The sequence below is a fragment of the Ascaphus truei genome, chromosome 2 (genome assembly GCF_040206685.1).
Source record: "Ascaphus truei isolate aAscTru1 chromosome 2, aAscTru1.hap1, whole genome shotgun sequence".
In the NCBI taxonomy this organism is placed as follows: domain Eukaryota; kingdom Metazoa; phylum Chordata; class Amphibia; order Anura; family Ascaphidae; genus Ascaphus; species Ascaphus truei.
In genome coordinates this window covers 270,825,424-270,852,339 of record NC_134484.1, presented here as the reverse complement: position 1 = coordinate 270,852,339, position 26,916 = coordinate 270,825,424, and the positions used below count along the sequence as shown (strand labels likewise).

Below are 26,916 nucleotides of genomic sequence, written 5' to 3'. Positions count from 1 at the left end.
AGAGAGGAGCGGGAACATTACATCCCGGGCAACGCCGGGTCTCTCAGCTAGTATAAAATGAACGTAAAGAGAGGGTGCATACCATTCAATGATGGATACAAAAAAAGGAACAACAGGACAGTCACTCTTATACTCCCAGAAAGTGAATATATATATCATTTACGTGAATCACTATCCGTATTTGAAGTGTGTGTGTATATAAATATATATATACATACAAATGAGCATACAGTAATATTTCCATTTGCTATTTGCCTTGCTATGGAGGGTTTTTGTCACTTTTTTACTCACATAACTTCACATATACATACATATATTATATTTTATATATATATATATATATATATATATAATCAAAAAATAAATAGATGATACCGTTCTGTGGCTAACGAAATGCTTTTATTTGTGCGAGCTTTCGAGATACACTGATCTCTTCTTCCGGCGATGGTAACATCGCCGGAAGAAGAGATCAGTGTATCTCGAAAGCTCGCACAAATAAAAGCATTTCGTTAGCCACAGAACGGTATCATCTATTTATTTTTTGATAATTGAAGCTCGGCTAACACGGTACTGATACCTCTACATGGATAGATATATATATATATATATATATATATATATATATATATATATATATATATATATATATATATATATATATATATATATATGCAGTGGAAGTGTATTGTGTGTATTTACCTACACACTCACTCCACATTTCAGTAACATACATATACATCTAAATAATATTCACATATACACGTTTGCTATAAATGGAATTATTACAATTTTACATTATATACACGTGCAATGAATGGAATAAACACTGTAATAAGTTTGAAATCGCCTATCCGAGCTGCTATGCATGGCTGATCCCTTTTCTCCAGCTTCCTTGAATGTGCTATGAGGAAGATCATGTGACCAGATGCTAGTGCACGTTTAGAGAGAGGGAGGGCAGTGTGCCAGGGTTTGTGACAGGACACGAAGGGGCAGTGCCTTAGCAAATGCTTGTTAAAATAGAATACAAGAAAATTGGTCTTTCAAAGTTGTTTTTTTAAAAACAGAAAATGCTAAAAGTATTATTTCTTACTACAGAACTGATTTATTAAAAAAAACACACATGCAGGATATAGACTGAACTGCAGCTTTAAGATGGATTTATAGTGCGAGAATAATACATACTTTGTTATGGATAGGTTTCTGTGGCCAGGGTGTGCAGTCTATTTTGTAGATATTAGTAAGATTATCAGTTCAATAAATATCTCGAGGTCTCCAATGGGAACCATGTACTGTATCACAGAATTTAGCTAGAGATCCACCCAGTATACAGTGAGCTTTTCCATCAGCGTGATGTCGTTAATTTTTAGGAAGACCATATTTAAGTCTGGGGGGTAAATTTGTTTCCAATTATTTGCTATGGTACATCTGTTGTCCATAAGGATACTTCTGGGAATTCACAAAATTATTTCGTTTAGGAGTACAACTACTGTAGGCCATTTGGAGTATCGATTTTTGTCAGTTCTTTAATAATAACAAAGATCGGTGATGACATTTTGTTTAGTGTATTATGTACGATTTTATATCATTTTGTTAAATATATGATTTTTAATGCGTTATTAGGGACACAATTGGGATTTTAATAGATCAGGGTATATAAAAGACTTAAGGACACTGACAGGACACTCTTGACAAAGCCTGAAGGCGAAACGCGTTGAGTGGAGAGCCTGTCCTTACTTTAATATGGGGGAAAGTGTCTGTGGTGTCTGCAGAGCTGTAAGAAGCCTCCCAGTCGTAATCTCGCGAGACGCAAGATCCATGAATTCAGCAAGTAGGAAGTGCATGCCGGGTGAGCTAGCTGGCGCCCCCTGGCTTGCTTCCAGCTCACAGAATGGAGAGAAAAAAACAAAGACTCAGAGGGACCACCCACCCCAGAAAGAAACCTATACAACATCTATGCTTTATGCTTAAATGTGAGTTTTACATTTCAAGCTGTTTTCCTGTATCCATATATTTCTATGCTCTACACCTGGATTTGTTTCTTTCTTCTTCTCCTTTCATGATCATTGGAGGAAGAGGGAGTTTCTTTGCATCAGTATGAATAGAAGAATTACCCAGCATTTATGGTTTTATCCAATTATTTATGGTTTAATCACTTTATTGTGGATTTTGCACTTTGTGTAATTATATTTATACACAAGTTTACATTTAGCACTTTATTGCATTTGCACTTTACAGTTTATAACATATATACTTATAAACAAGTTATTGTCATTCTAGTTGATTGATTGGGACCTTTCCCACTTTCTTTAAAATTTAAAAATTGATATACTCTTTGGTTACCCTGATCAACTAATTACTTATTGTATTTATCTTGATCAAAACATATTAATGTTGATGTTTTTGTGTTATTTCAATTACTAATACATTCTGTGTTTTTCAATCCAATTTACAGGTCTTATCCACATTTTCTGTATATGGAACTCATACAGTGGTATATACATTATGAATGTTATCTTGTCTATTTATTATAGTATATATTCATACATAAAGATTAAGATGATTGTATGTATCTATTTCTATATATCCACTGTTTTTAATAGAGATGAATAATACCAAGTGACAATCACAAACACCGAACCTGTGTTCTTTTTCATATATTTATTATACATTTATTTATCATTCAGAATCTAATTGGTGATATCTATATGTGTATTTATTATGTTATAGCCAGTTTGTGTTTGTGATTGTTAACATGTCTTCTTTGCATCTAATGTATTTTATTTATCATAAGGTTTTTTTCTTTTATATATTTACTTTTTGTTTTTTCAATTTAGTTCTTATGTTTTTATTGTCAGTTTTGTCAGTCTAAGTTTTTCAATAAAGTTTGTTTTGTTTTAATATATTTTTTCCACCTTCAGCCCGGTAGGAGCATCACGCGCTTGCGTTCCAAGGTGGATGCGTGCGCACGCTAGTGACGTCACCTCATATGCCGAGGTGAGTGGTTGGACATGTTGTGGTGTCACAGTGGTGCGACGCGTCACTGGTGCGCATGCGCGTTGTGGCCCTGCGGACTTTTGGCGCGAAATGGTAGCTATATCTAGGAGAAGGTATGTTTTTTACATTACACCTTGATAAAGTCCCACGGGATGAAACGTGTTGGTGCGTTGGTCATGTTTATCTCCTTGTGAGTTTATGCATTAAACATCCTCAGTTTTATTCTTGGAGTTTGCCCGTGACATTTGTTCCTTCAGGATTTCTTCCGGTAGCAGTGCTCCTTTGCTCTACTCTTCAAAAGTTTACATTTAGCACTTTATTGCATTTGCACTTTACAGTTTATAACATATATACTTATAAACAAGTTATTGTCATTCTAGTTGATAGTACCATTACTAATGCACTTTGTAGAACTTATACATAAGTATATATTATATTGATTCACTTTGATTTTATTTTTGCACTTATTGTATTATTCACTGTGGATAGCGCACCACTTATTTTTTGTTTGCATTAATTTGAGAGTTTAGAGGTAAACTATGGGTTTAAGAGCAGCATATCCCTTTATTCCTTTAGCGCCAGATAATTTTTTCTGTAAACAATTGTTCAAATTGTCTGTCCTTGAGAAGCTTCCCTTCTGACAGGTTCAGTGATTGCACAAAATGTCTTAATTGGAGGAACTTATAAAATTATGAGTTAGCCAGGCCACACTATGAATTTTAGCAAAAGACTGAAAAGCATCAGCTTCAAAAAGATGTTTTAGCCTTGTAATGCCTGCACTCTGCCAATAGGTGAAGTATCTTGCTGATTAAACAGTAAAACAGACAAAAAATGGGGGAGCACAGGTTGAGGGACTATAAGGACTTGTGGTATACTTCAATAGTGTGAAACTTGGATGTGAGATGAGGTGTCAAATAATTATGTTATTTGACACCTCATCTCACATCCAAGTTTCACACTATTGAAGTATACCACAAGTCCTTATAGTCCCTCAACCTGTGCTCCCCCATTTTTTGTCTGTTTTCCATGCACCAAGGATCCTGGATAGGTCCTTTTTGGGGTTTTGAGCAGCAGGAAGTTTCGGAAGTAGAGGGGACCTTCTAGTACTCTTTAAGGTTGTATTGTTTAATTACAAAGATTACATCACCCCATAAACAATTATTACTAGGTAGCGCCCGGGCTTTTCTGTACATCACTGATTAAACAGTAAAGCAGGATTAAAATTCAAGGGTGTAAATGGGGAAGGAGAGATTGTTAATCTAGTTTTAATGGCCCATTTATCCCAGGAAAGAATTATGTATAGAAGGTACTTCTAAAGACACCCCGGGGTGCAATGATCTCAAGATCCAAAGTAAATAAAAGGGCGGAATTTAAATATATATATATATATATTTAACAAATGTTTTACTAGGAAATTATACATTGAGTTAAATGGGGTAATTAATGACTGTTCCCCTCTACCCACCTCTTAGAGGTATTAGGGTCATGTCAGTCTACAGTATGATAGAGAGTTGGGCCGTCGCCAAGTAATTGGCAAAATTGGGTGAAGCTAGGTCCCCTCGGAAGGTGGACCTCTGTAAAAGAGAGGTGGGAGTTCTTGGTTTCTTCCCAATCCACACAAATTTGTCCATCATTGATTGAAAATTATGTAAATCTTGTAGGATCCACAATTAGAAGAGTTTGGAAAAGATCTAACACTAGGCAGAATATTCATTTTCAAGGTGGCAATACGGCGTAACTACACATTTTCATATGTTTCCGAACAATTTAAATTTGCATGGCACAGGGGCATAGCTATAGCCCGGGCAAAGCCTGGGGGGCCGCGCTCTAGGGGGGCCCACGCTCTCTCCCCGTCGGCTTAAACAGAAGCCGGCAAAGGAATCAAGCAGCTGTTACAGAGCTGGCATGTGAAGTAAGAAAGACTTCCGGGTCAGACCACTAGAGCGCGCTCCTCCCCTGCTTTCCTGCTCTGCCGGTGTAATGCTGCTGATTCCTCTGCCGGCTTATCTTCTGTTTAAGGCCATACTACAAACAGGTAGGCATGCGGGAGGAGGGGGGAGAGAGTTGCTGATGATCATGGTGGGGCCCGTGGGGAGATGAGGTGATGATGAGAGAGAGGATCAGGGAGAGAATGGGGGGGGCGGAGGGAGAAAAAAATTGCTGTCAGTATTAATATTAATGGGGCTCTGAAAAATCTTTTTGCCCCACGCATGTCTAGCTACGCCACTCGCATGGCACCATTTTTAATCAATCTGCCGTTAACTTATTACTTTGGCTCAGCATCTCGGGTAAGAAAAGGACATCGAAATTGTAGTATTCAAAAATAGTGCTGGCAGTTACAATATATAAGTTTACATATACTGTCAGATAGAAAAGACCAGCACACGTGGATATATCGGTTTTGATATTTATTGTAAGACCATCAACATTTCGGTACCCGGTTGGACCTTTCAAAAGTTGAGTAGCAGGAATTGCAAGCCATGTAATAGCGTCTCTACCAATTTTAAGGTTTTGTTTAATACGTTAAGATAGGTTTAATAACTAGGTTATACTTAAAAGCCAAACTACAAACAGCACAGAAGCAAATAGGGGCTCATAAATAATTAAGGCAACGATGCTGCAATTATTCCAAACATGCAGCGATTCCTACTCAGTTATAAAGCATTTCTTACAAAATTTGCATTAGTTGTACCATGTAAAAATCCTGAAAATGTTATTTTACATCCATATTGCTTTAACAAACAAAACAATACAACGCATGTTTTACAATGAAGAATGTGATCAGGATGACAAAGGCAAAATAAGTGCACTTAAAAGAAAAGTGAATGAGCTATTGTTGTTTTTTTTTTTGCAATTAAAATTATTGAAATACCTACCCCTCCGAGTGTGCTACAGACAAGTGCTAGAAATTTCAGCCACTCCACTTCGTCTTTGCTCCTGAAGTTATCCAGTCTCAAAATGCTTTGCAGTTGTTCTTTAGGTAAGCATAGGTCTTTCCATTTATGTTCTAGTTCAGCCATATTTATATTGATCTTTGAGGATAGCTAACAATAAGTGAATACTTTTAGTATCATAAGAAGACAAAATCAACAGTACTTGTTTGTGAATCAAATGGTTTCAGAATTTTAAAAAAAGTTCCCCAGTATAGTTACATCTATTAAAAGAGCTTTGTTTAAACCCCAAAAGAAAATGTTATTAATTTCCAATGTTTCCCACCCCCACCCTCCCTTTATCTATTTATATTTCCCCACCGCCCCTGATTGTACACTGCCCTGATGAAGGTCCCTTAGGTGGACCGAAACATTGGATTATTTAATACAGCTTTTGCATTTGAAGCTGATGTTGGAGTGTCGAATCTTCTTCTTCGCATCTGGTATGTGGGTGAAGTATTTCTCTATATATTTTGTCTGACCCGTACCCTGACTTTTGTGCTTTTTTGAGGTGTGCCTACTTTTCAGTTCTAGTGTGTGTTTGTTTGTGTGTATATATATATATATATATATATAGTGCCGATCATGCGCATTTTAAGTGAAACTTCTTTGTCTTTTGTCACAGAAGTTGTATTTGTAATGGTGATGTTTTTAGTGCCAAAACCCAAAGAAGTTTGACTTAGAACGCGTGTTTTCGCTATTTGCGCTTCTATATTTATAGTAACTGAATTCATTGTGTGTGTGTGGTGTCAGTCAGTGTGTGTGTGTGTGTGTGTGTGTGTCAGTCAGTGTGTGTGTGTGTCAGTCAGTGTGTGTGTCAGTCAGTGTGTGTGGAGAGGGTGTGTGTGTGTGTGTGTGTCTCCAGCGCTGCTTTCATCCTCCCCGGTGACTCCTCCTAGTGGAAGCTGGCAACACTGACGACCTCTTCTGCCAGCAGTGACGTCACTTCCGTCTCCATCAACTCCATTCACTGCCAGCCAATTTTGCTAATGTGGTAGGTGTGCCCAAAGAAGTTTCACTTCAAAAGCGAGTGTGTACATCTGTATCTATAATCTATATATAAACACACACACACACACCATACACATTAAGTTATGGTAGGTGAAAAAGGCGACAAAAAACCTCCACCGCATATAGCCAATAAAGAATATCACTTGTGAGCACATTCATATGTCTTAGACAGGTCTGCAATCCTGCCTTTCAACCATTATCACCTAGCATACAGTGCTTTCACTGCAGCAAGGGATTCTGGGAAATGACATGCAAATGAGCACACGTGTCACCTTTTGCCTGAAATCCATTTACGTGGAACCCATATAACCCATGTCTGAGTGGTTTGACTGGCTTTGCATGTAATCCCAAGCTGTGCTTAAAAGCTGTGTGAACAGCAGAACATTTGCTTAAATGGGTTCCATGCAAATGGATTTCAGGCAAAAGGTGACACATTGTGTGCTCAATTGCATCTCATTTCCCAGAATCCCTTGCTGCAGCGGAAGCACTGTATGTTAGAAGATAATGGCTGAAATGCAGGGTTGCAGACCTGTCTAAGACATGCAAATGAGCACACAGTAATATATATATATATATATATATATATATATATATATATATATATATATATACATATATATATATATATCACCTATTTGCAGTGCATTCACAGTAACGCGAAAGAAATGATGAAGGATTATACTAAACACGTAGATGATGGTATCCAAGACAATAAATGGAACTATAAAAAGGTAGACAGAGGAACTATGATCTAAAGCCTCTTGTCAAAGTCCAAAGGGAAGGACATGTGAACAGAAAGTCCATAAAAGTAGGGTGACATATGTCCCCCCCAAAGTGGGAAACAGGGATATGTACCACAAAGAAATGACTAAATAGTGCAGGGTGGCCAGATACCAAAGTGAGTGATAAGTAATAACAAGTGAATGGGACGAGGTCCGAAAAAGCTACAATAGCTAAAAACGATCATGTAAGGCAAAATAACAAGTGCCAGGAAAAGTGGTAAGGACTGAGTAAATATTTACTGTGGTATGTGCGCAAGCAGGAGCCAGCTCCAATGTGTTCACGCTCCTCCCTTGAAGCAATGATGCGCGAAATGTACGTCAGAACGCCTGACGTAACAAGACTGACACTGGATACCAGGAACAAGCGGGGGTAGACAGCTGGCAACATGGACGCAATAGAGCTGGCTCCGGCTTGCGCACATATCACAGGCTCGGAAGCGGGATAAGATTCATCTATCTATGGTCGTGTAACACCCGGGGAGTCACGCCGCCATCGGAGTGCTCCCCACTCACCAGCTCCGCCACGGGTCCTGCCACTCCGCTCCCGTCAGCCTCTCTCCATGCCGCCCGACCGCCGCCGCACTAAGGCACGCGCGCGCACGCAGGCGCCATCCAAATGGTGCCGGCCCATGGCACGCACGGCGTGCACCCGGCCACACGCACAGAGGCGCGACCACGCGCACCCGAACGCAGCATCGCGCACGGGAGCGCGCTCCAGCCTGCTTTACCCTGCCTCCTAGCTCTCTGCATCTACCTATCACAGTCCTGGCCAGCCACACACCTCCACGCTGCAGTTCCACTATTGGATGCCTTCTCCTACTTATGCTCAGCTGTGCCACTGGCACTTTGGCTGAGCATAGAACCAGTTACAGTTCTCATCACTCTCTGCCTCCCTAGTCCTGTCCTGTCTTTCAGTCCTGACCCTGTGTACCGAACCGGCTTCCTCCTCGACTACTTCGAACCTCTGGCAACCGACCTTGGCTTACGGCAATACGACTTCTCCGAACCTCTGGCATCCGATCTTGGCTTACGGCAATACGACCACTCCACTCTCTCCGCTCCCGACCTTGGCATACGGTAATACGACTACATTCCCCTCTCTAACCCCGGACTTGGCTAACAGTACCTTTTACTACCCGTACCTCTCCTGCCCGGTCCGGATATCTAGACTATTCTACATGCAAGACGTGCCCTCGTGGCTGTGGGTGGCGTATTATCCATTCCCACCTCAGCGCCGTGGTCCCGCCTCGTTTGTGGTGAGCACAGCGTGACAGGTCGCTATCAACTTGCTGGGTACATAGATATTGGGATATGCCACCAAGGACCAGGATTGATCAGATTATAGATTTATATGTCCCCTATTTAGGAGTTATACTACACTCCCATTACCATCTGTGATTATTGCTGTGCCGTTTTTTGTACCACCTTCATATCACTGGGGGGCATCATTGATAAGCTATAACACACACAGATTTTCTACGTGTCCTATATGATCTCAGGATTATTACCAATTTTTGGAATGAATATGGTTTATGTGAACCGCATATCATTAACTTAATCCCCAAGACTCCATTGCTGCTTCTGAACTATTTCAGTTCCACTACACGATTTCTCCACTTTAAAGATTAGTGCTACTTTAAGAGGCAGGCTTTAGACTAGGTAGGCATCCACCCATTCCTTCCGCTTTTGTTTAAGTTTTTTAAGTGTTTGTTTGCAACTGTATAGTATTGTTACAGTAGCGGTTTAAATATATATTAAATGTTATATGTATGTTTTGTTTCCTGTATCGTTAGTGCTAGTTATCTCTAGCTTACTATTCTAGTGACCCCACTACTCGTCTACTAGCCTGTTTTGACTATTAGAGGCAAGCATAGTAAGCGAGTAAGTATTTATTCAGTCCTTTTAATGTTTTTAGTGTTGCCTCTCCTCACTCCTCTCATTGGGCTATTTTTATTCCTCATTGAGTAACTTACACTACCCTTTCTAGTCTGAACATGGCTTACTTACCACTTTTATTTACCTGGCACTTGTTATTTTGCCTTATATGATCATTTTTATGTATTGTAGCTTTTTTGGACCGCGTCATCACATATCACTCACTTTGGTGTCTGGCCATCCTCCACTATTCAGTAATTTCTTTATACTGTACATATCCCTGTTTCCCACTTTGGGGGGGAAGACTTGTCACCCTACTTTTTATTGACTTTTTCTGTATCCATGTAATTCCCTATGTACTTGGACAAGAGGCTTCAGATCATAGGCCCTCTCTCTACCTTTATAGTTCCATTAATTGTCTTGGATACCATCATCCACATGGTTAGTATCATCCTTCATCATTTTTAGGTGTGACTGAGTGCACTGCAATTAGGGGCTTTTGAGATTCTCTATTGGATCTCACTCTGTGCCTGTTCAATATTTCCCTTAGGTGCGATGAGCGAGTAGCAATTTGGGGTTTAGTGAACTGTTTTCTTACCTGTTTGTGTAGAATCCTAAGTAGTCCAGGAGTTAGCCCAGTGTCTGTTTTTTGAGTGGCTACGGGCATTTCAACCCGATCCTTAACAGGCAAAATATCTCCACTTGATAAACTGGCAAAATACCTGCAAGGGAAAAGATTTATGCCTCAAAAGTTTGTAGCTGTAAAAGCAAACAAAGCAAAAGCTACGCTAACCTTCAAACGACACCATTAGATTTACTATTTTACAGAAATCAAGTAGTAATGTATATTTTATAATTTGTTGTAGAGCAGCCCGCACTAAAGGCCTATCAAATTTTTTTTATGCTATCCCTTTGATTGTAAGCTCTTTGGGACAGAGACTTATTTTTCCAATGTTTATACTTATGTTTGAAGTGCTTATTCCTTCTATGTATTAATCTCATGTTATTTAGTTGTGTCCAATACTGCTGTGAAGCACTATGTACATCGATAGCTCTAATACATTAAACATGCATTTCAAAGAACAATTAAAATGGTTATCAGTGTTTCGCTGTAGGCGATGTGTGCAGAGGTTTTTATAGGGAGATTTTTCATTTTAGGGAAAAATACTGTACGATAGGCTTTTATTAGCCATAACATAAACAGCTTGGGATCAGCAAAAAAAAGGAACGGCAAACAAATATAGGCCTAACTCCCATAGGGAGTGCTGACTTTACCACACCACTCAACTATGGGTTGAGGGGCAAGGCCCCTTACCAACAACAATTACAGCAACAGTGTCGAGGACAGCTACCTTTAAGTAGATGCTTGAATTCAGCCCGCTTTAGTCGCTCGTGGAGGACTTTTTCAAAGTGCAACCTTTCCATGATGTGCTTAGCTTCCTGAACCCCTGCGGAGGACTTCCCGCTCTAGCTAATTTTTCAATATTACTCATTTTTAATTTACTCGCTTGGCACAGAGTTTTTTCCGATGTCATGCGATCATCTCTTCCCTGTCACTAGGGTGACCAGCGGCATCTGGCTCAGCCTCCATGATCTCGGGCAGCTCAACCTTGGCCGAGTTTTCATCAACTTAATAATTGCCCCCCCCCCCCTCCGTGGCATCTCTTGGCGCGAGACTTATAGCTCTGTGTTGAGAGTGCGAAGCTCCTTCTGAGAGACTTCCAGATCAGTACTGAGATTGCAAAGCTCTTTCTGAGAGGTTCCCAGCTTTTTACCGAGACAGCAAATCTCCTTCTGAGGGAATCAAAGTTCTGCACCGAGACCGTGAAGTGAAATTCCTTTTGAGAAATTTCCAGTTCTGTGCCAAGACCGCTGACCTACTGGAGAGAGACATCCCGGTCTATGCCGAGAGTGTGAACCACTTTGAGAGATTTTCAGCTCTGCACTGGGGCTGCGAATCTCCTGCTGAGAGACTCCAATGTTTGCACCGAGACTGCAAAACTTCTTTTGAGAAATTCCCTCTCTAGGAGGGGGTGGTGAGGGAGTTTTAAAGTCCACATGCAGGCTTCTCTACACAGTGGTCCAGGGTCCAGTGCTTTCCTGGATCACAGAGACCCCAGCACTGAGTCTCTGTAGGTTTTTATACCTCTAATGAGGCAGCTGAGGAGATTCATCAAGCTAGGCTGCTTTGGAATTAACCTCATCAGTGCTGTATCAGACTATGTGAACAGGATTTCCCCCTCTCACTATGTGACAGCGGATCCACCCTGTTACATTTGCTTTGACTTCATTAGTCCAAATTATGTTGTAGAGCGGATTCTTTAAACCATCTCTAGGACTGTACTTGCTTTCGTTCACTATTTAGTAGTTTGTACTAAAGCTAAGCAAAAGACAATAGCTGCTTGCATGAAAATACATTACCTTGAGACAAAGATTATAGGGTGTATATTTTATATTATAGGCTAAAGCAATAAAATTCCGGGCATTATTGAAAACCCTGCTCTCTGATTGGATAATGCCTGGAATTTTAACCAATCAGTAATGCCCGGAATTTTAGCAGCTTGCAAAGTGCAGTTTTCAATGTGTTTATTTCCAGCCAATCAGCTTTCAGAACAGCTGAGACAGGGCAGGGGATTCGTCTGAATGAAGTAACAGCTCTGATACAGGGCAGGGGATTGGTCAGGATGTATCAGCCACAGGTTGACTCCTCCCCCTCCCGAGCTGACTGAGATTTTCTGAGCAGATTCAGTTGAATTGGGGGGGGGGGATGTCTGCAAAGAAGTAAGTGGCTGTCTGCAGTTTCTTTGTGGCTGCAGTTTGGGTGTGAGTGTGTCAGTAGCAGTGTGTGTGTGCTGTTGTGTTGTATATCTATCTGTGTAGAGGTGCTGTGTGCGTGTGTATAGAGCTCCAGTGTGTGTGTGTGTCAGCAGCAGTGTTTATGGGTGTAGCATGTGTGTAGCAGAAGTGTGTGTGTGTGTGTGTGTGTGCGTGTGTGTGTGTGTGTGTAGAGTTGCTGTGTTGTGTGAAGAGGTGCTGTGTATAGAGGTGCAGTGTGTGTGTGTGTGTGTGTATGTTGTGTGTGTAGAGGTGCTGTGTTGTGCATAGAGGTGCAGTGTTGTGTGTGGGTGTGTGTGTAGAGGTGGGGGGGGAGAGTGCAAAGTTTAGTAAGAGGCTGCATTTTTTATTGTGGCTGCAGTGTGTGTGTGTGTTGTTGTATGTGTAGCAGCAGTCTGTGTGTGTGTAGAGCTGATATGTGTGTGTGTGTAGAGCTCCAGTGTGTGTGTGTGTGTGTGTGTGTGTGTGTGTGTGTGTGTGTGTGTGTGTGTGTGTGTGTGTGTGTCAGTGTCAGCAGCAGTGTTTATGGGTGTAGCAGCAGAGTTTGTGTGTGTAGAGCTGTTGTGTGTGTAGAGGTGCTGTGTTGTGTGTGTAGAGGTGCTGTGTTGTGTGTGTAGAGGTGCTGTGTTGTGTGTCTAGAGCTCCTGTGTGTGTGTGTAGAGCTGCTGTGTGTGTAGAGGTGCTGTGTGTGTGTGTGTAGCAGCAGTTTGTGTGTGTTGAGCTTCTGTGTGTGTGTATTTATGTGTGTGTACATACACAGAGGGGGCGGCAGTGTGTGGATATAGATATCTGCAGTGTAAACGTATATAGAGGTGGTTTCATGTATTTACCATTTTATTTTAATAAAAAAATCTATTTAACTATACAAAAGTGTCTATTATTTATTAAATAAGCCTACATTTAGCCTATAATAGTAATAATCCCCTCAGAAAAGGGCATTATTGGCCAGTAATGCCCAGTTCTTCGGGGATTATTACTTAAGTATCGCCTTGCCAATAGAATGGGACTATAGTGGTGTTGTTAAAGGGCAAGAGCATAAGTAGTCATGTGCCCGGGTGCACTGCCACAGTAAGGTTAAATGGAGTTAAAACATGCAAAGTACTCACGGGTCTTACAAAATAATGAAAATGTTTTCTTAGGTGGATCGATGTTCTAATGCGCACCAGGACATTTATTAAGATAAGTGAGGACGGATAAAGAAAAAAAACCTATGTGTGCACCCTAGAAAGAAGACTAAAAAAAGCATGTTTTACTGCACTTGGAGCATTTGATAAGCAACAATACACATCAAATGGAACATGGTAAATAAGCCCCCTAGTGGAAGAAGTGGTAAAACACAAAGAAATTTAAAAAGGTAACATTTACATGAACAATGTGCCAAAGACATGATAAAATACCAGATAGGTATCCACATTGTTATCCAAGTTAATTCAGTTAGTTTAACAAGTATATAATTAACTTTATTGGATTCTATATTGCTCACATATATGTGGCATGTTTTTGTAGCTGTGACCATTTCTGTATTTGGGTATTATATTTCCTTTCCTCTTCACATTTCTCGTTTACAATATTCTATATGATGTATATTGTTGCTTAGCAAACACTGTAGCTGTGATTGGTGAATCACACCTTTTTTCAGAGGTATATAAAGAGGTTCATTATCTATTTTCTTCTTCATTCATCTTGATCACGGTCCCAGTATGGACAGAACCGTCGATCCACCTTATAAAAAATGTCCATCATTTGCAAGGTCCATGAGTGCCAGGTTTTTTCTACTCCAATAAAAACCAACTAGACTGAAGGGAACAAATACACTTTTAGCATATGTCCAACAGTGTATGTAAACCATCATGTTGGAGCTATAAAAAATGTATTTGTGCACATGCAGATATGTGTCCTGTATGGTAAATATGTGAATAAAGACTTGATATTAAGGCCTAATCCCAATTTTGCAGCACACTATATTATTGTAAAAATAAAATGCATTATCTGAATATATGATTTACTAAAAACTACTTATACCACTTGGGACCTTGTGCTGCATTATTCCCTCGGCTAGGTATAAACCCCTAACTAGTCTCTATTTTAACTCATCCTGTGCCGGAGGGGCCTAACAGTTCTGTGGCCGCGGCCCCTCCGGCAATAGCGATCACTTTCGACTTCCGCTTTGTATGTGTCAGCACAAATCGCAAAAGTCCGTTAGAAAACAAGCAAAACCCCACGATAGAGTATGTCACAAGGCCCCCCGTACAGCGCCACACCTCTATGTCTATAGGGCACTGAAGGGATTACTCTTCACTTACGCTTCGCTCTGGCCTTTTCCATTACAGTTGGAAAGGCTATTTGGAAATGACCTCAAGAGTCCAGTTTAATTTCCCTCTTTCTTTATGAGAAATGGCAGAGTAATGATGATCGATAGGAAAGCATTAGAAAGAGTGCAGCTACAGAGAAGTCGGGGGAAACTTCTGGGAGCTTGGAGACTGATAGTAATGAACAAGATAGGTTTTCATTTTAAAAATCGAATAATATATGTAGCCCTCTTACCCCCACCCTAAGTGAGATTGAGGTGGGTAGGTGTATCTGACTACTTATCAGTGTGGTGCTGTACCTGGTTGGCAACCAGGAGGGCTGAGCTTCCGCCACGGGGAACCTGGGGTGAATTACTCTTACTACTACTATATGGTGCAGCGCCTCCACCTGCGATGGCTCCCAGCAGAGCGGGAGTTGTTCCTCGCAGGACACATACAAATGAACACATACTGCTGCGGCCAGCTTTATTCTACCATTTACCCGCAATTTTTCGGGGCTTTTTTCGGCAGCCGCCAAACTTGGCCTCGCGCCAGCCGCATCTTGCGGCCGTGTACGGCCTGTTTCCCCATTCAGCGCTAATGCGCTGAACAATGGGAAGCGCCTGCGGCGCCAGAAAAAAAACAGCCGCGTCTGCACGGGGTTTTAAATTACCCGCGGTGCAGGCCGCCTGAGAGTTAGTTTAGCCGCCACTGTACACTGGATGTGAAATAGCAAAGGGCTTTATTGAACATAACATATCTCTTAACGCTCTAATGTACTGACTTATAACTCTATGATAATATCTTATCACTCTACCCACTGAAGACACAACTAGCCACACACCTCGTAGGGCCTTGTACCCCACACCTTATTCCCTGAGTCCCAAGTGTCCCAAGAGTTATGCAACCTTAGGCGTGATCAGTGCCTGTGTGGTACCGGTAATGGTGGTGCACTTGGTGACTGTACCTGCCGAGTGTGTCCACACTCGGTATGATGAATCTTCACAAAGGATCCGCTGATCCTGCGATGAAACCTGCCTCCGCGTGGGGTGATGTCCCGCCAGACGCTCCCACCGTGAAGACTGTCTCTTTCCCGAAGAGGTCTGTTCCCAGACCAAACTTGCCAGGCCACGTGCACACAGCTGTGTCCCTGACTATCTTATAACACACCTGACTACTGAGGGGATCCGTTCCCTATCTAGGGCATGTCCCTGTAGCAGCTCCAACCTTTCAATGACTCAGGGCCTAACTGGGCCTGGGGTATAGGGCCTAGTGTAGGGGCTACTTGCCTCCCTACACGCAGAGCTCCTTCTCTAATGTGACAGGTCCCTATCCTAGGGCCTGTCCCTGTGACCACCCACCCTCACTAGTGGGAAGTCAGGGCCTCAGCTCTTGCCTGGGGATTTCTGGCCTAGGGCAGAAGCTCGCAGCTCTCTGCCCCCCTTCTTTCCCCCTCTGTATCCTCAGTCTGACTGCACAATCCCTGTCTGCACACAACATTGTATCCAATTCCCTGCTGCAGAGAATCTGCAAGTCTCAGTGGCTGGCTGGCTGCAGGTGACAGGGATCATAGGGCATTCCCCAGAGGCTGCTGGGAGATGTAGTCCACTCAGGACCTCTTTCCTATGGGAACCGCGTGCACTATCTCTCCTGTGCCTGTGCCTGTGCGAAGCTGTAATGGCTGCCGCTACGCTTTACTGCGCCTCCGCAACTTCCCAGAGCTCCTGCACACTTGTAATGGCCACCGCTACCCTTGCCAACCTCTGCGCATTGCGCGAACCTCGCGTCACAACCAAGATGGCGGCGCCCACCGGGAGAAGTCGTCGCCCCCTTCCCCCACTGCCACAGGGGTAAGACAGGGGGCAAAAGGACATCAGGGAAACCGGGAGTGACCCCCTTACATATATGATACATTTGTTTCTTATACAGTGATGTGCATAACATTTTGCATAATCAGATCCTTCCCTAAAGAGCTTTCAACCGAACTTTGTGTGTCCAAGGTCACAAGACCACACACTGGGACTCGCCCATTTCAAAGGCAGTGGTGATATTACCACAAAGCTATTCCAAACTGAGCTTTTTCAGTGTTTTATAGAAAATCAACCTAACCGCTACAGAAACTGACAAAGATGAAAGGCAAGAAATGGAAGATAATGGTAACGTTGATTTTGACTTCTCAAAGTGAATGCGCAGTTAAAACTTTGCACTCGAGTATGTACCACACTTACCCTGCATAGAAGTGCGTACACAAATGATGAAGTTGCTTAAATTGTTTCATTTGAAAAAAAAAAAACAGAACAACATGGAGCAGGTAAAAAAATAAAAATAAAACAGCAACAAGAACTTAGGGTAATCGGCTTCCTTAAAAATATTTAATGACTCTTAAGTAACAGTTTCTCTTCCTTGCATCCTGGGAAAAATGTATGGTTACATTTTGTGTTTGCTGAATTAAAGCATATCAGCTACTTATATTTCTCTACTGGTGACCTCACAATTGCATTTCAAACAAAGAGCAAAAAAAAAAAAAAAGTTACCCGTCATATAGAGGAGGACTGATTCAGAGTCTTCGATACAGTGGTAAAAACACTCCAAAGTTTTTGTTTACCACGACAAAGCATATATCTATCTATATCCTTTCTACCCATCACTTACGCAGCCGACCACTGGAGCACATCGTCAGGCTGGGTCCTGATGGCGGCCTTGGTAAACTGCTTCAAAATGTCCGGGAGCTCAGGCGGGATATCAATTTGCTGAGCGCAGAACATGGTATCCGGAGGAGGCATGACGCCGCCGCTCTGAAATGCAAGGAAAAGCGAGACCTTAAAGAAGCAATACCCCACAAACAGATTAGTTATCACATGCATAGGGAGGGGACGGGGCATCACAAACAGCTCAATAACGGCACGCCGAGTACCTTTTTATATATAAGCAAATAAAAAAATTATATATTTAAGACTTGGATGGCATGGACCTCATTTAACGTAAGGGTGAGGTGGGATTAGACTGGGAGACCAGTGAGGTCATAATTATCCCATGGCTGGTCACTTGGCATTTCCGGTCACAATGAAGCTTATAGGAGTACAAATAAGCATTGCTCCAATGCCTTTGCAAACTTGCATTTTAGGCTCATCGTGACTTTGCGTCAATGTGTCCAACTCATGTGCTTAATTTATTGTTTTGCCCCACTTGCGCCGTGAGCAGATATAGGAGGCGTTACGAGAGAAGAGTCAGTATTATAATGAGATTTGTAACCCTCCCTGCCAGGCTTATATGGAGATTACATCGTGCACTGTGTTTGGCTACTCAGTATGGGTTACCTTGACTCCGGGTGCTGAATTCAGGCAGCTGGGCAATGAGGCAGCAAGGATGGACAAGTATTACTGCGGATCCGCGGTTAGAGCCGATTCGCCGACCCCCAAGAGCCCCTTTTTCTGAGGCCCTCTGTAATGTGACGTTTTCCTATTTTTGGGACCTGCTGGACTCCCTTAGCCTTCTCCTGTGATCCTAATTTAAAAGACACTGTCCCTCTCTACAACATAATAAATAAAGGGGGCCTAGTTTGTTCTTAATACTACTTTATGGGTCTATCTCCAGCTCGTCTCCCTGAGACTCCTGTCCTCATGTCCTCCAGGAACCTAACTTTCTCGAATCTTCTCGCTCACCTATATACTCTTCCATGACGTCAGAATATAAACCCCATAGAAACACAGGGTGGGTCAAGCATATGGTAACCTGCTAGTAACCCTTTAGGAAGGGGGTTTAAAATGTATAAGAGGTTTCTCCTATAACGGTGCACTTTTTTTCTGCCAGGTTCATGTAGTGTTGGCCATTGTGTCAAATATGAGATTAGCGAGATTCATACGTCACTGAATGACTGACTGGTACAAATTGCAACATTCTCTCATGCATATCAAATATAATAATATTTGAGAGAGGCGAATGCCGTTTCTGCATTGAAAGATGGATTTCAACCTCTGGGGTTAAAATATATAAAGGCAGACAGCACCACTATATATGTATTAAAAGATGTCCAATAGATAAGTGCCGGGGGAATAAATAGGGATCCCTTATATCCCCACAAAATCAATATATAAATAATGTTTTTTTGTATAATATGTGCAATAGAAGAGGTTTCGGACCGCGTCATCACTTATCACTCATTTTGGTGTCTGGCCATCCTCCACTATTCAGTAATTTCTTTATACTGTACATATCCCTGTTTCCCACTTTGGGGGGGAAGGCTTCTGTCACCCTACTTTTTATTGACTTTTTCTGTATCCATGTAATTCCCTATGTACTTGGACAAGATGCTTCAGATCATAGGCCCTCTCTCTACCTTTATAGTTCCATTAATTGTCTTGGATACCATCATTCACATGGTTAGTACAGCCATATCCCGGTTTAAGGACACTCACTTTAAGTACACTCGCGCGTAAGGACATATCGCCCAATAGGCAAACGGCAGCTCGCGCATGCGCCTGTCAGCACGTCCTGAACAGCAATACCGGCTCCCTACCTGCACCGAATGCTGTGCGTAAGCGGGGAGACTATAGAGCCTGTTACAAATGCGTTATTTACATCAGTTATGCACGTATATTACGATTGCAGTACAGTACATGCATCGATAAGTGGAAAAAAGGTAGTGCTTCACTTTAAGTACATTTTCGCTTTACATACATGTTCTGGACCCATTGTGTACGTTAATGCGGGGTATGCCTGTAAATAACAAATAATACAAATAACAGATCATGGGAATAAGTGCTTCAGACATAAAAGTAACATTTCAGAAGAGGAGTCCCTGCTCCGAAGAGCTTACAATCTAATTGGTAGGAAGAACGTACAGAGACAGTAGGAGGGCATTCGGCTAAGTGCGTCTGCAGGGGGCCAAGGTTTATGCATTAGGTGTATAGTATTATCCACTGTGCTACTCATATGCTTCTTTAAGCAGGTGGATCTTAAGGTAGATAGAGAGGGTGCTAGTCGGATTGAGGGGAAGGGCATTCAAGAGGTGAGGGGCAGTCAGTGAGAAGGGTTTAAGGCGGGAGAGGGCTTTAGATACAAAGGGGGTAGAAAGAAGACATCCTTGAGAAGAACGCAAGAGTTGGGATGGTGCATAGCGGGAAATTAGGACTGAGATGTAAAGAGGGGTAGAAGAGTGTAACGCTTTAAAAGTGAGGAGAACTGAGTGTGAGATGCGGGATTTGATTGGAAGCCAGGAGAGGGATTTCAGGAGGGGAGACGCGGAGACAGATCTAGGAAAGAGTAGAGTGATTCTGGCAGCAGCGTTTAGGATTAGATTGTAGGGGAGACAGGAGAGAGGCAGGAAGGCCGGACAGCAGGAGGTTACAGTAATCAAGACGGGAGAGAATGAGGGCCTGAGTCAGAGTTTTAGCAGTCGAGCAACAGAGGAAAGGGCGTATCTTTGTTATATTGCGGAGGAAAAACGACAGTTGTTTGCTACCTTTTGAATGTGAGAGAGGAGTCGAGTGTGACCCCTAGGCAGCGTGCTTCGGCTACTGGGTGAATGATATTACTTCCAACAGTAATGTGGAAGGTAGTAGGGACAGGTTTGGCAGGAAGTATGAGGAGCTCTGTTTTTGCCATGTTGAGTTTAAGGCAGCGGAGGGCCATCCAGGATGATATCGCAGAGAGACATTCAGAAACTTTGGTCTGTACAGCAGGTGTAAGGTCAGGGGTCGAAAAGTTAATTTGTGTGTCGTCGGCATAGAGGTGATATTTAAACCCAAGAGATGTTACTAGGTCACCTAGAGAGAGTGTGCACCTATTCTGAGTGTCTGAGTGGGGTGTGGACTGTCTCCCATTTTCTTGCTTATAGATATATGTATCTAATTGAACGCACCTACCACATGTGAAAATTTCCCTGTCAGTAAATGGACTTCATGGTGACAGAACTAGAGGTCATCAGCAACGACAGTGTTGCCAGCTTGCTTCAGCACCAGTCACCGGAGAGGAGGAAGGCAGTGCTGGATTCCACAAAGGCCTCCCGCGCATAGCGCGCATGCGCAGAGGGCGCTCATGCGCTAAGGCCTCCGGCGCTCGCCACGCATGCACAGAGGCCTCCCGTGCTCTGTGCGCATGGCATGGCCTTCGGCGCGTAAGACAAGCATGCGCAGAGGACTCCACAGCAGCAGCATAGGGACACAGACAGACACACGCACAGAGAGACACACATGCACATGCATAGAGAGATACACACACAAGGAATTCACAGTTAGAAAAAAATATAGAAGTGCAATAGCTAAAACGAGTGGGGTGCCACGCACGCGCGTTCTAAGTCACACTTCTTTGCGTTTTATCACTGAAATTGTGTTTTGATTTTTCATTGAAAACATCACCATCACAAATACAATTTATGTAACAAAGACAAAGAAGTTTCACTTAAAATGGTATGGCGCCAGAGTAGTGAGGCACGTTCCTAACTAGCTCCGTTGGCTCCTGAGGGAAAGTACAAAGTAACTGCTAAAAAAAAAAACGGAAAAATTACCTAAAACAAACTACCACTAAAGAAGAGGTGTAACTAGACTCCATTATATGGAGAAATACTTATCTAAAACCAAGAAGATGAACTCAAAACCCAAAAGACAGACAAGAGGAAAGAGAACCATAAAATGGCCGACAGCCACGAGGGCCAGGGACCTGACCCAAGTGAGGAAGACCGGGACGCCCCAAATCCCCAGAGTCATCCCTTAAATATAGACTACAACACAATTGCCAAAACTGTTGTAAAAGAACTCTTACCTAAATTGGAGGCAAATTCAGCAGAGATTAAACAAGGCATCAAAGACCTTAGAAGTGATCTCGCATTACACGCTGGCAGAGTGGAGGAGGTGGAGAACAGGGTGAGTGCTACGGAAGATACCCTGGGCTCCCTCACAAAGAACCTGGAAGAGCTGCAGAAAAAAAACAAAGTACTTGAAGAAAAAATGGAGGATCTCGAAAATCGCTCCAGGAGAAACAACATACGGATCATTGGAGTACCGGAATCACTCAGACAAAATGATCTCCTCAACTTCTGTGAAAAATGGCTACCGGACAAGCTCAAGATCACAAGCAAAGACCACAGTCTCAGAGTCAAGAGGGTACACAGAATGGGCCAAATAAGGGAGGGTCAAAATTCCAAACCAAGACCCATAATAGCAAAGTTCTTAAATTATAACGATAAATTCAATGTCATCAGAGCTTCCAAAGACCTACAACAGGGGAACCGGCTGATGATATTTCAAGACTTTTCGGCTCTAGTCTCCCAGAAAAGACGAGAGTTCGGGAGAGTGTGTACCACTCTATATAATCAAAATAGAAAATTCGCCCTCACTTACCCGGCCACCCTAAAAAATTTCAACGAAGAGGGAGTGAAATTCTTCACATCCCACCAGAAGGCTGAGATGTTTGTGGGGGTCCCGGCGGGAGATGGGGTTGATCAGCGGGGTGAGAGCAGTTGAGCTTCCCTTCCACCTTCTCCTTACTCCTGTCCTCTCCTTACTTCTGCCCTCTCCTTCCCTCCCCACCGCAGCCCCCCAACCCAGCGGCCGATACCTCCATCTGGATGCCTGGGGGGATGCTGAAGTGGGACCACGTCTAGACGGGAGTGAGGAGGGCCATGGCTCCAACGAGGTAGCAGCCCTCTGAGATGCTCCCCGGTTCCGAGGGGAGGGCGGCATTCGACCAGGAGGAGGGGAGCGGATGGCGATTCTCCGGCGCGGATGCGTCCTGTCCCCGGCGGGCATCCTGGACGCCGCAGGGGCAGCGGGAGGGGCAAACTCATGAACATGAGTGACGAGGTACCCGTGGTCCGCCGCCCACTGTTCTGGTGATCAAGTGATTGAAGACACCGGAGGACCGAGCTGCCTCCGCGCAGACCCCGCCTCCTTCCTCTCCGCTCTCGGGGGATCCCGGAGTGACAGGTACCTGGCGGGACCGGGATTGGGGGCCCTGGACGGTGGACCGCGCGACGGCCTGCGGGGCCCTCTTGTTGGCCTTCGGTGCTCCCCGAGACCGTTCCCTGCCCTCGTGCAGTCGCCCCGGTGCCCTCGCGGGCTTGCCGCCCCGACATCCCCGTGCCGTGACCGTCGCTGGGGCCCCGTCAGGCCATAAAGGGCAGAGAACTATCTGCCCCCGAGTTACATGCTTCGGCCCTCCTGGACTGTTCACCTCCCGGCCTCCACCCCCCCCCTGACATCTACAACCCCCCACCACCGCCCCCACGCATCTACAACCCCCCCCCCCGGCATCTACAACCCCTCCCCCCCTGGCATCTACAACCCCATCCCCCCCTGGCATCTACAACCCCCCCCCCCTGGCATCTACAAACCCCCCTGGCATCTGCAGTGCACAAAAACTGTGAAGAAAATGTACCAAAGTTTCCTGCCATGAAAATACCCCCAGGTTCTGTTATGCCTTTTGTTGACCCTCTAGCTTCCACTTCAGAGACAAGCACAATTTTCTCTGATTCTATTGAAGTATCTAGTTTAGCCCTTGCCATTTCACAAAGACCCAGGTTCACCATCAATTGGCAGCAAGATATAAAGGCATCCAATGCCTGCACGTCCTTTGCTCCCTCATAAAATGATTGCTAACACTTGAAATTACTGCCAGCCGGAGCGCAGGGAAGCCTGACAAAGTCGCCGCAGTGTGACGAAACGCGTAGAGCTGTGACGTCATCGCGCTTGTGTTGGTGTATTTGGAGTCCCTGGCTTCCCTGCGCTGGATGCCTTTATATCTTGCTGCCAATTGATGGTGAACCTGGGCTGTTTACATCCACTCTGCAAACCTGGGAGGACTTGATTTCCCTGTACTATCTGGCTCGGCGATCCCGCCGTCTGCGCATGCGCACGCGCACCGGAGCAGGGAGCTGAAATCTGTATGCTGTGTATGCTGAGGGACAGGCCGTTTTTGAGGAGGACATAGCCTGTGCACGGGCTCTTGGAAACCTTCAATCCCAGCCACCCGAAGTGAAGATCAACGCAGCAATCATCTGCCAACAGGGAAACAGCCAGGACAAACCACTCTAACCCAGGAAGGGATTCGTTGTGGAGTCTGGCAGCATCTCCTCTCTATGCCTGAAATTATCGGCCGCTTGTAAGTGTTCAATCTCTTTTTTTCCATTGTTAATAAATTTTATTGCACTATTTTTTCCCTTTATATTTTTTTGCTAAGGAGGATACCAGGAGGCTTTTCCTCACCCTCAACCAAATACAGCTACATAAAGAAAAGAGTACAAGAATTCAAGATACTAGACACTCCGATGTAAGTGTGTCTCCTTTCATTCAGCAATATTTTTCATCTCTCCATTGATCTCCTACCACCCCCAATCCCCCCCCCCCCTCACAAATCAAACGAAGAGTTGTGTATAATCACTGTGTTGGTCCCTTACTGTGGTCCCCTCTCTTCTCTCCTTTACCTATATATCTAAAACGCCGTGGAGCCACAAGCAGAACAACGCGCCGGAGGACCCCCCTTTTTCTACCAGATAAAATCTGTTTTCTCACTTTTCAAGCAGATTCTATAACCGCGGGTTCCTGTGTGAGGCCTGATGTGCTCTCTCTGGACCCCTTGTTGTCATCGTCAAAAACTGAAATACCCCCATGGAACGTCCTTGTCTTGCCTGAGGTGCCTGTCCCTGCTTCTTGTGCTCCCACTGTGGGCACAGGCATGCTTCTCTCTGCTACATCCGACCAGCAATCAGTGTTTTTTGTCTGGTACTCTGGGACTATTGCTGGAGATTTTGCACTCAGCTTGTGCCCTCCTGACAGTCCTGTTTAGAACTCTCCTGTTTTCCCACAGCTCTGGTATTTAAAAAAAAAATGTGTGAATTTTTCTGCATGTCGGGATGTGCAGTACCACTGTTCTCATTTTCTAAGATGGCACTCGCTAATGAATTGCTGGACCATGGATCTACTACCTGCCCAAGACAATTCAGAAATAATTCTATGTCGCCCAGACCTCTGTGGGATCCTATCTCTGCTCGTCCAGAGGTCTCGCATGAAGGGGGGGGGGGTAATGTCAGGAATCCGCTCCTGGGATTGGCTGGAGCCCATCCATCCGGAGCTTTGCAGGTTCCAGACAAACTATTCTCTGCTTCTGCAATCACCTGCCTCTTGCTGCCTCCTGTGCAGCTCTGGACTGATTGGCCTCCTGTGCTATTTAGATACTGCCCCGCCCTCAGGAAGTTGCTGGACATAGACTTTGCAATCCATGTTGCAAGTAACTGTGCTTGTCACAGACTCTCTGTTTGGCCTGCTAGGCCTCCTTGTGCCTTGTATCCTGCACCTAGTTTCCTGCTGCCCAAGGCCTTCTTGCATAGCAGACCCGGCGGTGCTGTCCTTGTTCCTGGCAGACTTCGTCTTCGCCGCACTGTAGCGGCTACGCTGGTCTCCCCAGCGTTTCCTGTGGCGTGTCTGCACCTCTGGTTCCTGCTTCCTCCAAGTGGAGTCACTCCTGGCCTTTTCCTGACACACTGCAGCACCTTCGCTGAAGCATCTCCGCTGCAGTGGCTTATCTCAAGGTTCTAGCCTCCTATGCTGAAGTACCTTCACCCAAGATTTCCTGTTGATAACCTCGGCTTGTTTCCTCGACCACCGCTCCTGTGTCGCCTGCCTTGACCCCTGCCTGGATAACGTTAACCCTACTTTCTCCAATCCTGACCTGGCTATGTCTGACTATGGAATCTGCACTCCGGACCTGAGGTTGGTGCTCATACTGTACATCCCCACCTCAGCCCCGCGGTCCGGTACCAGTTTGTGGCAAGCACATACGTTACAGTCATATAGGCCAATATCCCTGATAAACCAGGATATTAAGATCTTTACAAAAATAATAGCAGATAGATAAATACTACCATTTATCATACACCCAGACCAATCGGGCTTTATAAAGGGAAGATCAGGAGTTAAAAATATTAGAAAGGTCATTTCGGCTATTCTTTGGGCACAAAAATACAAGATAAAAAATGCTGCCGTGGTCGCTATAGACGCCGAGAAGGCGTTCGATAACATACTCTGAGACCTCGGTCTTGAATACCCTATATAACAAACCAAAAGCCAAGATTATAGCGGCCGGCTGTATATCAGAACCCTTCTCGCTCCATAGAGGGACGAGACAAGGGTGTCCGCTGTCCCTGCTGTTGTTTAACCTAACAATAGAATCGCTGGGACACTATTTGAGACAGGATGACCGAATTCGAGGGCATAAGGATGGGCAAAATAGATCTGAGATTAGCAATGTTTGCTGACGATATCTTACTGTTCCTGACAAACTCAGAGAAATCGGTAGAGAAAATACTCGAAGCCATATCAATTCTTTGGGTCATTTGCGGGCTTCAAAATCAATGTCTCCAAAACGGAACTCCTATACATAAACAAGCTAATGGGAACCAGCGATGTAGCTAAAATACCGATCAAGATAACTAAAGCCCCAATAAAATATCTAGGGATAAAATTAGAAGCAGATTTGACAAAACTATACGAAAATAATATTAAACCGGTTATTAAAAAGATCCTAGAGGAGCTGAGGTCATGGATGACCTTCCCACTGTCCCTCTTTGGAAGGATATGTGTTATTAAAATGATATATTTTACAAGACTACTGTACCCACTACAGACCCTGCCCCTCTTACTTAAACACAAAGACGTAAAAGAAATAAACAAGGGGATAAATAATTTTATATGGAATGGGAAGAGAACAAGAATAGCCCTAAACAAACTACAGATGACAAAGGAAATGGGAGGAACAAATATCCCAAATATTAGAGATTACAACTTGGCGTGCCTACTGAGACACGTAGGAGACTGGATACTAGACAAGGAGTTTTATTCCTCTCCAGAAATTGAGAAGCAATTCTCTCACCATTATTCATTACCCGAGATTCTCCATACAGAGTGGAATAAATTACCCCAGGAACTCAGGTCAAATATACTAATCAGAGACACAGTTATGACGTGGAGAGCAATAAGGAAAAAGCTCAACCTATCTTACTCTTCCTCTAGATTTCTACCTATCCTAGGAAACCATAGATTCCCCCCAGGGAAAGACAACAAAAACTTCTATATATGGGATAAAAAAGGTATTAAATGCCTGGGCCATATTATTAGCGAAGAGAAACAGGACTTTATGTCTTATCAGGAAGTGGCTACTAAGTATGATCTCCCTGACAACCAAATATACTCATACATTCAACTGTTAAAC

The 26,916-nt window shown here is 43.7% G+C and overlaps 1 protein-coding gene across 3 annotated transcripts in view; it reads right to left on the bottom strand.

Moving 5' to 3' along the window:
* The window catches only part of ROPN1L (rhophilin associated tail protein 1 like), a 54,625-nt gene that overhangs the window by 23,556 nt on the left and 4,153 nt on the right, over positions 1–26,916 (bottom strand). For 2 of the 3 annotated variants that reach the window (XM_075586224.1, XM_075586222.1), the window contains 3 exons: positions 17,368–17,510; positions 10,191–10,314; positions 5,871–6,038 (listed from right to left, as the gene is read on the bottom strand). In XM_075586224.1, coding sequence (XP_075442339.1) covers positions 5,871–6,038; positions 10,191–10,314; positions 17,368–17,498 — 423 coding nt within the window. In that variant the 5' untranslated portion in view covers positions 17,499–17,510. Of the gene's footprint in view, positions 1–5,870; positions 6,039–10,190; positions 10,315–17,367; positions 17,511–18,032; positions 18,185–26,916 lie in introns of those variants that run through there. The other variant, XM_075586225.1, reaches the window with a different exon arrangement.